Source organism: Mobula birostris, chromosome 6 (genome assembly GCF_030028105.1).
Source record: "Mobula birostris isolate sMobBir1 chromosome 6, sMobBir1.hap1, whole genome shotgun sequence".
Taxonomy (NCBI): domain Eukaryota; kingdom Metazoa; phylum Chordata; class Chondrichthyes; order Myliobatiformes; family Myliobatidae; genus Mobula; species Mobula birostris.
In genome coordinates this window covers 151,777,878-151,794,608 of record NC_092375.1, presented here as the reverse complement: position 1 = coordinate 151,794,608, position 16,731 = coordinate 151,777,878, and the positions used below count along the sequence as shown (strand labels likewise).

General features: G+C 40.3%; 1 protein-coding gene across 2 annotated transcripts in view; it reads right to left on the bottom strand.

Moving 5' to 3' along the window:
* dnah7 (dynein, axonemal, heavy chain 7) overlaps nucleotides 1-16,731 on the bottom strand; it is a 309,070-nt gene that overhangs the window by 94,762 nt on the left and 197,577 nt on the right. For both annotated transcript variants that reach the window (XM_072261643.1, XM_072261644.1), the window contains 4 exons: nucleotides 11,343-11,497; nucleotides 7,329-7,519; nucleotides 4,822-4,955; nucleotides 786-1,121 (listed from right to left, as the gene is read on the bottom strand). In XM_072261643.1, coding sequence (XP_072117744.1) covers nucleotides 786-1,121; nucleotides 4,822-4,955; nucleotides 7,329-7,519; nucleotides 11,343-11,497 — 816 coding nt within the window. The remainder of the gene's footprint in view (nucleotides 1-785; nucleotides 1,122-4,821; nucleotides 4,956-7,328; nucleotides 7,520-11,342; nucleotides 11,498-16,731) is intronic.

The window sequence follows — 16,731 nt, the reverse complement described above, 5'->3', positions numbered from 1 at the left end:
ATTAAAGGGTAGACTAACTTTTCCTCATTCTGATGAAAGGTTTACAACCTGAACTGATAACATTATTACTTACTTCACAGATGCTACCTGACCTGCTGAGCATTTCCAACACCATACTTTTATTTCAGATTTTCTGCATCTGCAGTTTCTTGTCTTTTAAACAGACCACACCTCTGGGATGCAGACAGGGTAAAGAGAAACTCAGGTGTCATTACCTTCAGACAAGAGCTTCAGTCAATTATGCCAACAGTACAAGCCTAGCAAAAAGACCACTTGACTCAAGCCAGAGATGACTACCTATGATCCTGTATTATCCAGTCAAGGAGAAGTTGATTGGATCTTCTGTTTGTGTTCAATTCATTAAAGGTAATTAGGATCAGATAATGCATAAGAATATTCTTCAACCCTGTGAAATAGGTCATGTAAGCTCAGAATGCACTCCCAGGAATGACGGCTTCAATAGAATCCGCACTTAAAGGAGCAAATATGCATACAGAAATGCATTGCTGCCCACGTTCATGTGCTGAGAACTCAGCACAAAACCCTGCACTCTCCCACAACTATGCCTGAAATGTAAATCAAACTAGTGCCACAAAGTAGTGCACTCACAGCAGTGAATCATCCCACAGATCAGTGTGGTGAGGTTGCCTTTGAGTGTTCGTATACACTGCCCAATCGAAATTTCCATTACTGTGTCGCATTATCACTTCTCCATCCTTGTAAATATTGAATCATTTTCCATTTTCTGACTGAACAATACAAAATTAAACTAAGGGTTACCTTACCTTTCTGATAAGTCATCAGATTTTTCTGAATTTTCAATTGCCATGATAAACAGGTTGATAAACCAATTAAGGGAATACTGGTACATGGGCTCTATATTGCCAAGATCACCAATTGAGAAAAACAGGATTGAAGAATGTATTGCAATTGGTCTATAGCCCATTCGTGTAGCATCAATCTTCTTTTCTGTCTCCTCAGCTACAGTTTGTTTCTGAGTTATTTCATTAGCAAGTTCTTTTGATGAAGATAAAACCTTTATGGCAGTTTCATCTTCTAAAATATTTCCTTCTGAGGTTGAGAGAATTTCCAGAATTTTATCTTCAATTTCTTTTAGCAACCTAAAATGTTAAAACACTTTGATTTATTATATGTGTATTTATTGCACAATTACTTCTTCATTCAAAAGGAACAGGAAAGTTACTGCAGACAACATATATTAATCTGCAAAAAATATATTAATCTGCAAATATATTAGTGTGTATTTACCATTGAACATCTTTATGACCTAATAATATATTCTTGTAAGTCACAATTAACACAATTACCCCTATTTAAAAGGCTCAGTAATTCAGGTATTAAAGATTTTAATGACAGCTTCTCATTTTATTGATTTGATGGAAAATATCATCTAGATGGGATGATCAAGGTATACCACACATAAAAGATCACATACCCACAATGGAGGATACCCAATTTTCCTTCTAATTTTCAAATCAGAATATTCATAAGACTATAAGATATAGGAGCAGAATTAGACCATTTGGCCTACCGAGTCTTCTCCACCATTTCATGGTCCAATTTTCCTCTCAGCCCCAGTCTCCTGCCTTCTCTCTGTATCCCTTAATGCCCTGACCAATCAAGAATCTACCAAGATATCCTTAAATAGAGTTTGCACTACAAAATAAAAACAGAAAATGCTGCTTGTATGATTCAAATGTGCCTTTGTGTATTTAAATGATGAGGAAAATAAAAGACAAAAACCGGATGCTTCTGCCCTTACGTTGCAGAGAACTTTGGTTTCATTTTCTCTGATTTCTTGCATGTTTTGCATATAACATATGAGTGCCCTTCTCCCAGAAAATTCCATTTGTAATTTCTGAAGCTCTTCCAGCTCAAACGGGTTCTAATATATTATAAGGTCTCTGATCACACGAATGAAAAAAGCAGGTTTCGAATAGGAAAGAGGCTAAATGGGACAGATCTGAAAAACAGACACAGAACCATGGTTCACAACTAAGCAATACACACAAAATGCCGGAGGAACTCAGCAGGCCAGGCAGCATCTATGGAAAAGAGTACAGTCAACATTTTGGGCCAAAACCCCGACTATACTCTTTTCCATAGATGCTGCCTGGCCTGCTGAGTTCCTCCAGCATTTTGTGTGTGTGTTGCTCGGATTTCCAGCATCTGCAGATTTTCTCATGTTTGTGGTTCACAACTAAGCCTGGCTCAGTGTATGCAATGCAGGCAATACATCAATTTTGATTTATTTATCAGGGCACAACCTGCAACGTAGTTTATCAAAGTAGTGCACATCAGTTTAGTTGATGATAATAATCACATAAACCTAGTATACAACTTTTTAAGGGGGACGTGCATTGTAATTACAGAAGATGCTGGCAAAAGTTCTGCAAGCTAAAATGAATGATATTCAAGAATCACTAAGCACAAGCAACTATATGCGATATCATTTTTCAAACAATGCATTGAAAAAAAGCTGCAGCTGTCCAAAAGCAGATTTTTCACAGGAGCTAAGAGGCCTTTGAGATAAATGCTCAGCAGGCCGTCAGAGGAGACCATAGCCATAGTCAATGACAATAAAACTAATCATGCCGAGTCTTGTTTCTGGAATGTAGAAAATAAATTTGGAAATTAATAGCAGTAAATACTAACCAGTTCTCTATGTCTGATAGGTTATACCTTTGCGTTTCAATAGGTTGCTAACTACATTTGTTAGAGCAATTCTTCAGAATGTGCTGCAAAATGACACTTAAAAAAGATGACTGAGCAACACGGACTTGTAAAATGAAAATCATGATTAAACTTTTACCATAGTGTAGATAACAGGATACCAGAGGATATAATGAGATATTCAAGAAGGTTCCACACAGGTGGTAATTACACAAAACTAGGTATCATATATTTGTAGAAATTGGGCACTGATTAGTAAACATTGTTGTTAATATAGCAGATACCTGGAAACACCACCACTTGGAAACCCCCGTCCAAGTCGCTCACCATCCTGACTTGGAAACATATCGCCATTCCTTCGTTGTCGCTCGGTCAAAAGCATGGAATTTCCTCCCTAACAGCACTGTGGGTGCACCTGCAGCTCAGGGACTGCAGCAGGTTATGAAGGCTGCTCATCACCACCTTCTTAAAGGCAACTAGGGCTGGCCAATAAATGCTGGTGACACTCACATCCCATAAAAGAATTTTAAAAATTATGGACATCTATACTAGCTTAACTGTGAACCCAACCAAAACACCATACCTGATGGACAGCATCTCATTTCCATGATGTGGGGACCCCAGTGGAAGATCAGACTTTTGATACATGTTTAGAATTTTGCCATCATAACATATCAGAGTTCAAAGAGGCTTACAGGATTCCTCATGCAGTGAGGTTCTGCAGCAGAAAACCAGACATCTTGAGATCCACTAAACTGAGTAATCCAGAGATTTCAGGTGTAGTAGTAGTTCAGCCAGCAGATTCATTCCTCCTGCACATCATTGGCCTGCTCTTTCATTTTTACGTGACAATATAGCATTTATTGTATGTAGGTCACACATGCATAGATTGTGGACCAGAGTCAGAAGTGGATAGCATTTATCATTCTTTTGCTTCCTTTTCAATTTTCCTGGTGGTTCAGATACAAATGGAGGAACAGTCTTCGTTCTAAGGCATTGTGCCTGCTAAAAAGAGACTAGACTATCCCATAAGTCACATTGTATATGGTCCCATTGCAACTAACAATGAAGGAATGAAATCCTTTTCTATTGCTGTGCATCTCTAGTTGATAACTGGTAAATGGAAAGCTATGTGTATTGTACTCAATAGCACAATGCACCCTAACAAAAAGTGCAATCCTCTCTAAAGGGTACATTCTCTCTGTTTGCTTCACCCTGGCACAAGAAAGCAAAATGTAGATCATTCACTTCGAATAGATATCCTCAATTTCCATTTTACAATAGTGTATGGGAAGTAGCACAATGTTTAAAACATTGAACCTGAACAGTTCTGTTTAAGATTTCAAGTACCTATTACTAACAAGAAGCAAAAAGCAAGAGAGTGGGATTTCTAGCACAGCTGACTATTCTTTTTATTGATTATGAGTCATGCTCTCCAATGTGAAAATAGGATAGCATAACATTCTTGTCAATCAAGTTGCCCATATATGATAACTGATCGACCAACTAGCAAATACAGATCAGCTGATGATTTAATGGCTTCCCTCTAATTAAGGAATACATAGCAAAAAGAAGAAATGTGAAAGAAAATATGATTGTTAACAAGTGCTAGATGGTGTCAAACTTATTAAGAACATTGGATGGAAGTAATATTTATTGTGATACATTGTACTTGCACTGGTCTGGAAAGATTATTGAATTCCTTCCATATGTCTGATTGCTATTGGGATTGCAGTACAGGGTTGATGGATGTGAAAATGAATGCCATGATATTTCCATCTGCTTTTCACTTATATTAATACATTTCTATATTGATAGTGATTTAGTAGCATAAGTTGGCCCGTTTTTCCAAAAACGTTTACTGCTTTTATGGTTATATTGGACCGAGTGCAGGTCGGTGGGAGTAGGTGAGAGTAGGAGTTCGGCACAGACTAGAAGGGCCAAGATGTCCTGTTTCCGTGCTGTAATTGTTATATGGTTGTTATATGGTTTACTTTTAATTGCATTGATTTTCTTGTGAAGGCCTCTAAATATAATACATTATTTCTGCCTAGTTCAGTTGAAAATTAGAAAAAGTGTAAGCATTAAAGAAAAGTGTACATTAGTAATAGAGATGTTTATCTTTACCTTTTGTTTTCTGCACTTTGTAAAATTAAAGCCTGCTTCTCATCTTCCAAGTCTGGCCTTTCTCTTGCCACTACAATACCCAGAAGTTGGTCTTGCATCCCCTCAGAAGTAATCATGAAGTTTAGCAGTGTCACCTGCAGTTAAGGGAAGATATGAAAAATTTAAGGATTAGTAGCAATTCATTAAAGTCATTTTTAAAGATAAATACAATATTTATAAGTTATTTCATATCACCGTATGTGTGACAATCATTTTATTACTGACTTAGTTGAGCTCACTTCTCATTATAGCTGTTTAAACATTCAATTATGGCTAAATTGTCATCATGTAGAATTAGAGAATAATTGTCATTAGGCATCCAATTAAACTTAAAAAGTGAACCACTTTATTGACTCCATTGAACCATCAACTAATCTCAGAATGCTGAAAAAAATTGTTTCATTAACGTTTAAAAAGGGAGTGGGTTTGATAGATTTCAGAAGTTTTATAATAAAAAGATTCCAAGATGCTCTAAAACTGTCAAATTTTTGGAAGGGTGGCTTATATATTTGTGATATCATTGCAACATAGAAGTTCCAACATTCTAATTTAATAGTTTAATATTTTCTTAAAGTCAAAGTGCAAAGGAAGGTTATCAAAATCAGAATGCATGACCCTAATATTCATTTTCTTGCAGACATTCACAATAGAATGACGGTACAATAGAATCAATGAAAAACTGCTCACAAAAGCTGATGTATGAACAATGTGCAAATACAAAAATAGAGAATAAATAAATGAATGAATGAATAAATAAATGAATAGACAGATAGATAAATGAATGAATGAACAATGCTGAGAACATAATCTGCAGAGTCCCAGAGTCCCTGAAAGTGAATACTGCATGGGTTATTGAATCAGTTCAGAGTTGAGGTGAGTGATATTGTCCACACTGGTTCTGGTGCCTGATGGTTGAAGGGTAATAATGGTTCCTGAACCTGTTGGTATGGGACTAGTTCAGGGATTATTTTACTGGTAGTATTTTCAATGTGACGAAACTGCTATGTTTGACTTTATTTTGCCTTGGATCCATAATTGTAAAATGAAGTGACTGCAATACAGAGCTAGTTAAATATATAATCAGTCATCATTAGACAAAATGTTTTTCTAATTAAGTCAAGAGAAGTGCGTCAGAGGAAAAATTAGAATAAGACATGCAGATATAATTATATTGACTGTTTAGTCATAATAGTAACATACTTATGTATTAATGCTATCTATATTTTAAATACAAAAAATGAAATACATTGGTAGGTATAGAAATTGAAATGGTTGGAATCCTAGTATTTCTCTGCATTTTTGGCTGAGGGAAATGGGTATCATGTAACTCCCAACAGTACCTTAGATGGGAGGGCTATAATTTCAACATAACAAATTACATTGGCAATTTTTATCAGAATTGTAGATTTCAGAATTAATAATCAATAAGGATAGCATGCAGCTGTGATAATTTTATATCATTATCTACAAAACTTTAGGTTATGGTAATATGATGGTGACATTCCCAGATAATTAATATAGAGGCCTGGATTCACAATCAAAAGATATAGTTGAACTGCACTTGGCAGCTGGGAATTTAAATTTAGTTGATTAGATAACAATAGACTATAGACAATAGGCGCAAGAGTAGGCCATTCGGCCCTTCGAGCCAGCACCGCCATTCACTGTGATCATGGCTGATCATCCACAATTAGTATCCAGTTCCTGCCTTATCCCCATAACCTTTGATTCTGCTATCTTTAAGAGCTCTATCCATCTCTTTCTTGAAAGCATCCAGAGAGTTGGCTTCCATAGCCCTCTGGGGCAGAGCATTCCATACATCCACCACTCTCTGGGTGAAAAAGTTTTTCCTCAACTCTATTCTAAATGTCCTACCCCTTATTCTTAAACTGTGGCCTGTGGTTCTGGACTCACCCATCAGCGGAAACATGCTTCCTGCCTCCAGCGTGTCCAATACCTTAATAATTTTATATGTTTCAATAAGATCCCCTCTCAGCCTTCTAAATTCCAGAGTATACAAGCCCAGTCGCTCCAATCTTTCGACATATGACAGTCCCACCATCCCAGGAATTAACCTTGTGAACCTACACTGCACTCCCTCAATAGCAAGAATGTCCTTCCTCAAACTTGGAGACCAAAACTGCACACAGTACTCCAGGTGTGGTCATAACATTGTAATAAAAGGTTATTGTCAGTAATGGTGACCACAATACTGGCAAACTGTTGCAAAAACCCATGTCACATTCCTTCAAGACAGGAATCTGCCACTCTTGCTCAGACTGATCTCAATGTGATTCATGGCCCATAGCAATAAGGTGACTTTCAGCTGCTTATAAATTGCTCATCAACCTTAATTAAATTAGGAATAGGGAGTAATTGCTCACCTTACTAGCGATGTTTACATTCCACATATTAGTAACTTAAAAAAATCAAAAACCAAGATAAATAATTCTGATAAAATTTCAGACCTTGACAGATGTTTCTGGGAGGTAATGGGGATTTCTCAATTTAGTTGTGATGTAGAAGCGAAAATCTGGGGCATATTCAATTGTCGAGTCACCTAGTCGAATGCATATGGATCCACCTTGCTTGAATGTTTGTTTAAGTAGCAAAGGTTCCAAGATGGGATCCAGCTCCTCACCAACATTTTCCAACAAAACTGGAAAATCAAATGGTTAAAATAATTTTTATGAATGTCATGACTATTGACCACAAAGACAGTATCTACTTGCACTGTGAATTTAAATTAGCAAGTTAATCAAAGATAATTATCCTAAGACATGTAATAACTTCATATTAGTTGCTGTTTACACCTTGAATTCTGAGGGATAACATCAAAATATTGAACTTTATCTTTCTCATAACCTTCACAGAATTAGTTCGCAGTACATTCCTAGTTGGAAAAGTTAAAAAACTGATGCTTTCACAATTTAGCTAGTCACTATTATTTACTCACAACACGCTGGAGGAACTCAGCAGGTCAGGCAGCATCCGTGGAAAAGATCGGTCGATGTTTTGGGCCGGAACCCTTCGTCAGGACTGTAGAAGAAAGGGGCAGAGGCCCTATAAAGAAGGTGGGGGGAGGGTGGGAAGGAGAAGGCTGGTAGGTTCCAGGTGAAAAATCAGTAAGGGGAAAGATAAAGGGGTGGGGGGGGAGGCAGGGAGGTGATAGGCAGGAAAGGTGAAGAAAGAATACGGGAAAACACAATGGGTAGTAGAAGGAGGCGGGACCAAGAGGGAGGTGGTAGCAGCTGGGGAGGGGGCAGAGTGACATAGGGATAGGGGAAGGGAGGGGGAGGGAATTACCAGAAGTTGGAGAATTCTATGTTCATACCAAGGGGCTGGAGACTACCTAGACGGTATATGCGGTGTTGCTCGTCCAACCTGAGTTTAGCCTCATCATGACAGTAGAGGAGGCCATGTATGGACATATCTGAATGGGAGTGGGAAGCAGAGTTGAAGTGGGTGGCTACTGGGAGATCCTGTCTGTTTTGGCGGACGGAGCAGAGGTGCTCGACGAAGCGGTCCCCCAATCTGCGTCGGGTTTCACCGATGTAGAGGAGACCGTACCGGGAGCACCGGATGCAATAGATGACCCCAACAGACTCACAAGTGAAGTGTTGCCTCACTTGGAAGGACTGTTTGGGGCCCTGAATGGTGACAAGAGGGGAGGTGTAGGGACTGGTGTAGCACTTGCACTTACAGGGATAAGTGCCAGGTGGGAGATCCGTGGGGAGGGACGTGTGGACCAGGGAGTCGCAGAGGGACCGATGCCTGCGGAAAGCAGAGAGGGGTGGAGAGGGAAAGATGTACTTAGTGGTGGGGTCCGGTTGAAGGTGGCGGAAGTTGCGGAGGATAATGTGCTGGATCCGGAGGCTGGTGGGGTGGTAGGTGAGGACAAGGGGAACTCTGTCCCTGTTGTGGTGGTGGGAGGATGGGGTGAGAGCCGAAGTGCGGGAAATGGAGGAGATGCGGGTGAGGGCATCATTGATGACAGCAGAAGGGAAACAACGATCCTTAAAGAAAGAGGACATTTGAGATGTCCTGGAACGGAAAACCTCATCCTCGGAGCAGATGCGGCAGAGACGGAGGAACTGGGAATAGGGAATGGCATTTTTGCACGTGGCGGGGTGGGAAGAGGTATAGTTGAGGTAGTTATGAGAGTCAGTTGGCTTGTAGAAGATGTTGGTGGACAGTATGTCTCCAGAGATGGAGACCAAGAGATTGAGAAAGGGGAGAGAAGTGTCCGAGATAGACCCAGTGAATTTGAGGGCTGGGTGGAAGTTAGAAGTAAAGTCGATGAAATTGACGAGCTCAGCATGGGTGCAGGAAGCAGCACCGATATAGTCGTCAATGTACCGTAGGAAAAGTTGGGGAGCAGTACCAGAATATGTTTGGAGCACAGACTGTTCCACATAACCAACGAAGAGGCAGGCATAGCTCGGGCCCATGCGAGTTCCCATAGCTACACCCTTAGTCTGAAGAAAGTGGGAAGAGCCAAAAGAGAAGTTATTGAGTGTGAGAACCAGTTCTGCCAACCGGAGGAGGGTAGTGGTGCTGGGGAACTGGTGAGGTCTATTATCCAGAAAGTAGCGGAGGGCTTTGAGGCCTTCTTAATGGGGAATGGAGGTGTATAGGGATTGGACATCCATAGTGAAAATGAAGCAGTTGGGACCGGGGAACTGGAAGTTATTGAAGAGGTGGAGGGTATGGGATGTATCCTGGATGTAGGTGGGGAGGGACTGAACTATGGGTGAGAAAATGGAGTCCAGGTAGGCGGATACAAGTTCGGTGGGACAGGAGCAGGCAGAAACTATGGGTCTATCGGAACAGTCAGGCTTGTGGATCTTGGGAGGAGGTAAAACTGAGTGGTACGGGGTGTGGGAATTATGAGTTTAGTGGTTGAGGATGGAAGGTCTCCGGAGTTGATAAGGATGGTGATGGTACGGGAGACAATGGTTTGATGTTTTTTGGTGTGGTCTTGTTCCAGGGGTAAGTAAGAGGTGGTGTCAGAGAGCTGCAGTTTGGCATCAGTGAGGTAGAGGTCCGTCCGCCAGACTACTACAGCACCACCTTTGTCAGCGGGTTTGATGGTGAGGTTGGGATTAGTGCGGAGAGAGTGAAGGGCAGTGCGTTCAGAGGGAGTGAGGTTGGAACAGGAGAGAGGAGTGGTGAAGCACATCTTTCCCTCTCCGCTTTCCGCAGGGATCAGTCCCTCTCCGACTCCCTGGTCCACATGTCCCTCCCCACGGATCTCCCACCTGGCACATCCCTGTAAGCGCAAGTGCTACACCTGTCCCTACACCTCCTCTCTTGCCACCATTCAGGGCCCCAAACAGTCCTTCCAAGTGAGGCAACACTTCACTTGTGATTCTGTTGGGGTCATCTCTTGCATCCGGTGCTCCCGGTGCCGCCTCCTCTACATCGGTGAAACCCGATGCAGATTGGGGGACCGCTCCGTCCGCCAAAACAGACAGGATCTCCCAGTAGCCACCCACTTCAACCCTGCTTCCCACTCCCATTCAGATATGTCCATACATGGCCTCCTCTACTGCCATGTTGAGGCTAAACTCAAGTTGGAGGAGCAACACCTCATATACCGTCTAGGTAGTCTCCAGCCCCTTGGTATGAACATGGAATTCTCCAACGTCTGCTAATTCCCTCCCCCTCCCTTCCCCTATCCCTATGTCACTCTACCCCCTCCCCCAGCTCCCTATCACCTCCCTCATGGTTCCGCCTCCTTCTACTACCCATTGTGTTTTCCACTATTCTTTCTTCACCTTTCCTGCCTATCACCTCCCTGCCTCCCCTCCCCCACCCCTTTATCTTTCCCCTTACTGGTTTTTCACCTGGAACCTACCAGCCTTCTCCTTCCCACCCACCCCCCACCTTCTTTATAGGGCCTCTGCCCCTTCCCTCTACAGTCCTGACGAAAGGTTCCGGCCCAAAACGTCGACCGATCTTTTCCATGGATGCTGCCCGACCTACTGAGTTCCTCCAGCATGTTGTGAATGTTGCTTTGACCCCAGCATCTGCAGATTATTTTGTGTTTATGATTCACTATTATTTACAATTCCCATATGAGTACAATGACAACATTGACTAATGGGACTCCCAAATTCCCCAAACATTATTTCCTTTAAAATGCTACCCAAAAGATTTACTGTTACTGTTCTCTTGCACCAGCTGAGAACAGTAAACAATTCATCCTTGCTTCACTAATATTTGTCTTTAAATTACAATCCTTAAAAATGAAAATCAGCTGATATATAAAAATAATCAGTATTCTAATCTATTTGCTCATCATAGCACAATATTGCAGATTGGGTTTATTCAGTATATGTTATCTGACATAATAACCAGGGGAAAATATATGGTTCTGCAGTTTATCTCTCTAATCATGACTGGTAAATACTAGATTTCTTTATGGTAAATTGTGCCTCCTTAAGGCACAGTTTACAAACTACATATTTGTGCCTTACCAGGTGTGCCAAACTGAATGCAGTTTTCTAAAGTTCTTACAAAGTCAGCATCGGTGAGCTTAATTACATGAAGACTGTTAGCTTTTTCCATATTTTTTACCCACTTATTTGCCTGCCCTCGAGGATCTATCATCAGCGGCCACCTTCGAGAATTACTGCAAGTTAAAAACATTCATTCAACATTACTGATGCAAACATTACTATGATTTTATATTACATTTGAATAAAAGTGGCAAAGATATAAACACAATATTTAGTTAACAATAATCATGCCAAGATAGTTTTATTTTTATTATATAGCAGTTTAACTGTGTAGAGCAAATTCCACTCTAACATATTTTTTTTCAGAGAACTGTTGTCATTTTATTGTGTAGAGTTATAGTGTTATACAACATGGAAACAGGCCGTCTGACCTAACTTATCCATGCTGACTGAATGCCTACACAAGTGTATCCTGTTTGCCCCAAACCCCTTTAAATATTCCCCCTATTATACTAAACATCACCTCTCTGATTTTTGACATTCCTGTCCCGGGAAAAAGATTCTACTTATGCCCATCAAAATTTTTAAGACTTCTATAAAGATACTTCACAGCCTCCTTTGCTCTCTTCACCATTGTTTCCACCTCCGTTGCTACTTTCAGGGAATTATACACCTTATATTCCTAGGTTACTTTGTTCAACTACACTCCCTATAGATCCCATGTAGTAGAACAAAATGAAAAAATAAGCATTCTAGGATTTAAAAAATTCAGAGACAGGTTTCACAATTGCTTTCAGGTATTGTCATCACTATTTGAATGAATGTGTGCTTCACATAGCAAACTCAAAGTCAAATGTATGGTCATATGTACAAATACATGCATGCTCTGGTGCAATGAAAAGCATCACAAGCACAATGCATCATATAATCAGTATTCACAAGGAAAACATGAAGAGACGCAAGATAATGTTGCAGCTCTATAAAACTCTTGCTCAGTTCTGGTCGCTTTCTTATAGGAAGGATGTGGAAGCATTAGAGAGGGTGTTGAGAAGAGTCACCAGGATGCTGGCTGGATTAGAGAGCATGACTTATACAGAAAGGTTGAGTGAGCTAAGGCTTTAATCTTTGGAGTGAAGGAGGATGAAAAGTGACTTAACAGTGATGTATAAGATGATAAGAGACATAGATAGAGTATGCAGCCAGTACATTCATCCACTGTGTAACTATGGACAATACGAGACGGCATACTTTTTAAGATGATTGGAGGAAAGTACCGGGGGGGGTGGTGTACTGTCAGAGTAGGTTTTCTTTTTACACAGAAAGTGGTAAGTGTTTGGAATGCACTGCCAAAGGTGGTGGTAGAGCCAGATACATTAGGGACATTTAAGAAACGCTTAGATAGACGTTTTTCTTTCATCCATACAGAACACAATGAGGGAGGGAAAGGTTAGATTGATCTTAGAGTAGCTTAATAGGTTGGCACAACATCACGAGCCAATGGCCTGAACTGTGATGTACTGCTCTATGTTCTGAACATAAATTATAAATAATTGTTACAAGAAAATGTAACTGAAACAAAATAAAATCGTTTTAGTGCAAGGTGGTCAAAGTGTTCATGCCAGTTGGTTCAGAAAGCAAATGATTTAAGGGAAATAGATGTCCTTTAACCTGGTAATGTGGGATTTCAGGTTTCTGTACCTTCTACCTAATAGCGGCTGTGAAAATATGACATGGCTCAGATGGTGGCAATCTTTGGTGATGGATATTGCCTTCTCGAGGCAGCACCTCTTGAAGATATTAGAAGTGATGGGGAGGGATGTGTCAGTGATGTGTTAGGTAGTAATTCTGCTGGTGTGCTTGCCTTATGATTACATCAAAGTACTGGGCCCAGGACAGGTTGTCCAATACGTTAATGCCCAGGAAATTAAAACAGCTCACTCTCTCCACCACTCCAAACGTAGACTGTGGATATCCTCTCTGCTTCCCCTTCATGGAGTCAACAATTAGCTCTTCACTTTTTCTAAGAGTTTGAGCACAGGTAAGTGAAATGTTGCTCATTATGCTGCAGTCACTAGCCCTCTGGACCTTCATAAGCTAACAATATAATGGACATCTTTGTCACTAGATTAAGACAAAACATTTATCAGTATCCATTGCTTCCTTCCTTTCCCTTATTCCACTAAACAATTTTTCTCCTGGGAATATGAGCAGGCTGCCCTATACCTAATTTTACATCTTTCTCTAGTCTTTCCAATCTTCCTTCACCAAAGTGAGTCCATGCAGGAATAGCATAGAAACCCATTGTAAACAGCAAGTAATGACCTGCCATGACTTCAGGCTCATCTTGCACTTGTGGCACCATTTGAGAGTCCCACACTGACTTCGTCTGTCATGTCAGAAACCACAGTAACGAACTGGTAGCAAGTCATCATTAACCCTGAGAAACAAGCTTAAACAAGAATCTACTAAACCCTGTTGCCATCCAACTATTAATTGTGTAATTCCCCGTACTGGCCCCACACTAAGTTACACTGTTAATAGCTGCATCTCATCAGTACTCCCTGAGGCATTCAATTTTCTCCATTATGGACACGCTGACAGGATTCAACTCAATCACTCCGTACTCCCAATCTTACACCGTGCCTTCAATCCCATTTTCTACTGAGTTTTCCTGCTTTTCCATGAACTTCCCTGCCACTTCAGACATTACCAAAGTTACAAATTACAGTCTAAGTTACCGTGGCAAATGTCAACACTCCCTCTGTGGTTATAGGTATCTGAGCACAAATGTGAAGGAATCACCAGGCCAATGGCATATCTGGTTGAATGCTAAAAACCCATGCTGACAAATGGCTGGAATGATCAAGGACACCTTCAAACCCTTACTTCTGACATTTGATGTTTCCACCAGTTTCAACATGGCAACAATTGCACCAAGCCTGGTTGTACTTGCACCTATCACAATGAAGTGTGTCAAGAATCTGGTTATGACTTGAAGCAACTACTTCTGTAAAGACTTGGACCCACTCAATTCACCTATTACAGAATAGGTCTATATGATACTTTCTCACTGGCTCTCCACTCTGCTCTGGACCACCTGGGCAATGAGGTCATGTACATCAGACCACTGTTCATTGACTACAGCTCAGTTTTCAACACCATCATCTGCTGAAAATGTATCATTAAACTCCAAAACCTGGATCTCTATAATTTCCTCTGCATTTGGATCCCTGACTTCCTCACTTAAAGACTACAATCAGTGCAGATCAGAAGCACCACCACCTCATCACTAACCATCAACACAGGTGATGTACAGAAGTTCAAAGTTCAAAGAAAATTTATTATGAAAACATGTATTATATCACCATATACTACCCCTAGATTTATTTTCTTACAGGCAGTCACAGTACAACAAAGAGCTATAATAAAATCAATGAAAAACTACACACAAAGGCTGACAAACAATCAACGTTCAAAAGAATACAGAGTGTGCAAATACAAAAAGAATAGATAAATAAATAAATAAATAATACTGAGACATGAGTTGCAGTCTCCTTGAAAATGAGTCCATAGATTGTGGAATCAGTTCAGTGCAGAGGTGAGTGAAGATATCCACGCTGGTTCAGGAGCCTGACGGATGAAGGGTAATAACTGTTCCTGAACCTGGTGGTGTTGGACCTAAGGCTCCTGTAACTCCTTCCCAATGACAGTAGCAAGAAGTGAGCATGCCATGAATGTTGTGGTTCCTTGACGATGGAAGCTACTTTCTTGTGGCAGCATTCCTTGTAGATAGGCTCAATTCTTTTCCTATGAACTGGGCTCTATTCACCACTTTATGTGCATTTTTCCATTCTTGTGCATTCGTATTTCTATACCATGCTATGATGCAACCAGTCAGGGTACTCTGCACTGTGCATCTATAGAAACATAGAAAACCTACAGCACAATACAGGACCTTCAGCCTACAAAGTTGTGCCGAACATGTCCCTATCTTAGAAATTACTAGGGTTATCCATAGCTCTCTATTTTTCAAAGCTCCGTGTACCTATCCAAAAGTCTCTAAAAAGACCCTATTGTATCCGTCTACACCACCGTTGCCGGCAGCCCATTCCACACACTCACCACTCTCTGCATAAAAAACTTACCCCTGACATCTCCTCTGTACCTACTCCCCAGCACCTTAAACCTGTACCCTTTTGTGGCAGCCATTTCAGCCCTGGGAAAAAGCCTCTGACTATCCACATGATCAATGCCTCTCATCATCTTATACACTTCTATCAGATCACCTCTCATCCTCCGTCACACCAAGGAGAAAAGGCCGAGTTCACTCAACCTGTTTTCATAAGGCATGCTCCCCAATCCAGGCCATGTCCTTGTAAATCTCCTCTGCACCCTTTCTATGGTTTCCACATTTTTCCTGTAGTGAGGCGACCAGAACTGAGCACAGTACTCCAAGTGGGGTCTGACCAGGGTCCTATATAGCTGCAACATTACCTCTCATTTTTTTGTTTTTTTTCTATCTTCTTTTTTCTTTCTGCCTGGAAGGTTGGGAGGGAGACACATAGCAACAACATGGTGAAGTTTAAAGAGATTCCCCAAGGAACAATGGGAGTTGAGAAGATAAATAATGTTTTAGATTGGAGTAACTTTGTTAAGAATAATGACTAATTTATTGAATTTTTTGAGTTTTAATGTTAACGGGCTTAATGGACCAGTGAAAAGAAAAAGAATCCTAACACATATTAAAAAAATGAAGATAGATTTAGCTTTTTTACAGGAAACGCACCTGACGGAAACAGAACATCAGAAACTAAAGAGAGATTGGGTGGGTAGTGTTGTTGCGGCTTCATTTAATTCAAAAGCGAGGGGAGTAGCAATTTTGATCAATAAAACGTTACCAATTAGAATACAAAATGTAATAAATGATTCTGCGAGGAGATATGTGATTATACATTGTCAACTTTTTTCTGAACTATGGACTTTTCTGAATATTTATGCACCAAACGAAAATGATGCAAAATTCATACAAGAAGCTTATCTGAATTTGGCGGATGCGCATGAAAAAATATTAATTGGAGGAGATTTTAATTTTTGCTTAGACCCAGTCTTAGATAGATCAACCAAGGCTGTTATAAAATCGAGGGTAGTAAATTTAACTTTATCATTGATGAAGGATTTAAATCTGATTGATATATGGAGAAGAATCAATCCTAAAGAAAGAGACTATTCGTTCTACTCCCATAGACATAAAATTTTTTCAAGGATAGATTTGTTTCTATTATCAATGCATATTCAACACAGAGTGAAAAATATGGAATATAAAGCAAGAATATTATCAGATCATTCCCCTTTATTAATGACAATAATAATGGCTGATAAGGAAGAAGTGGCTTATAGATGGAGATTT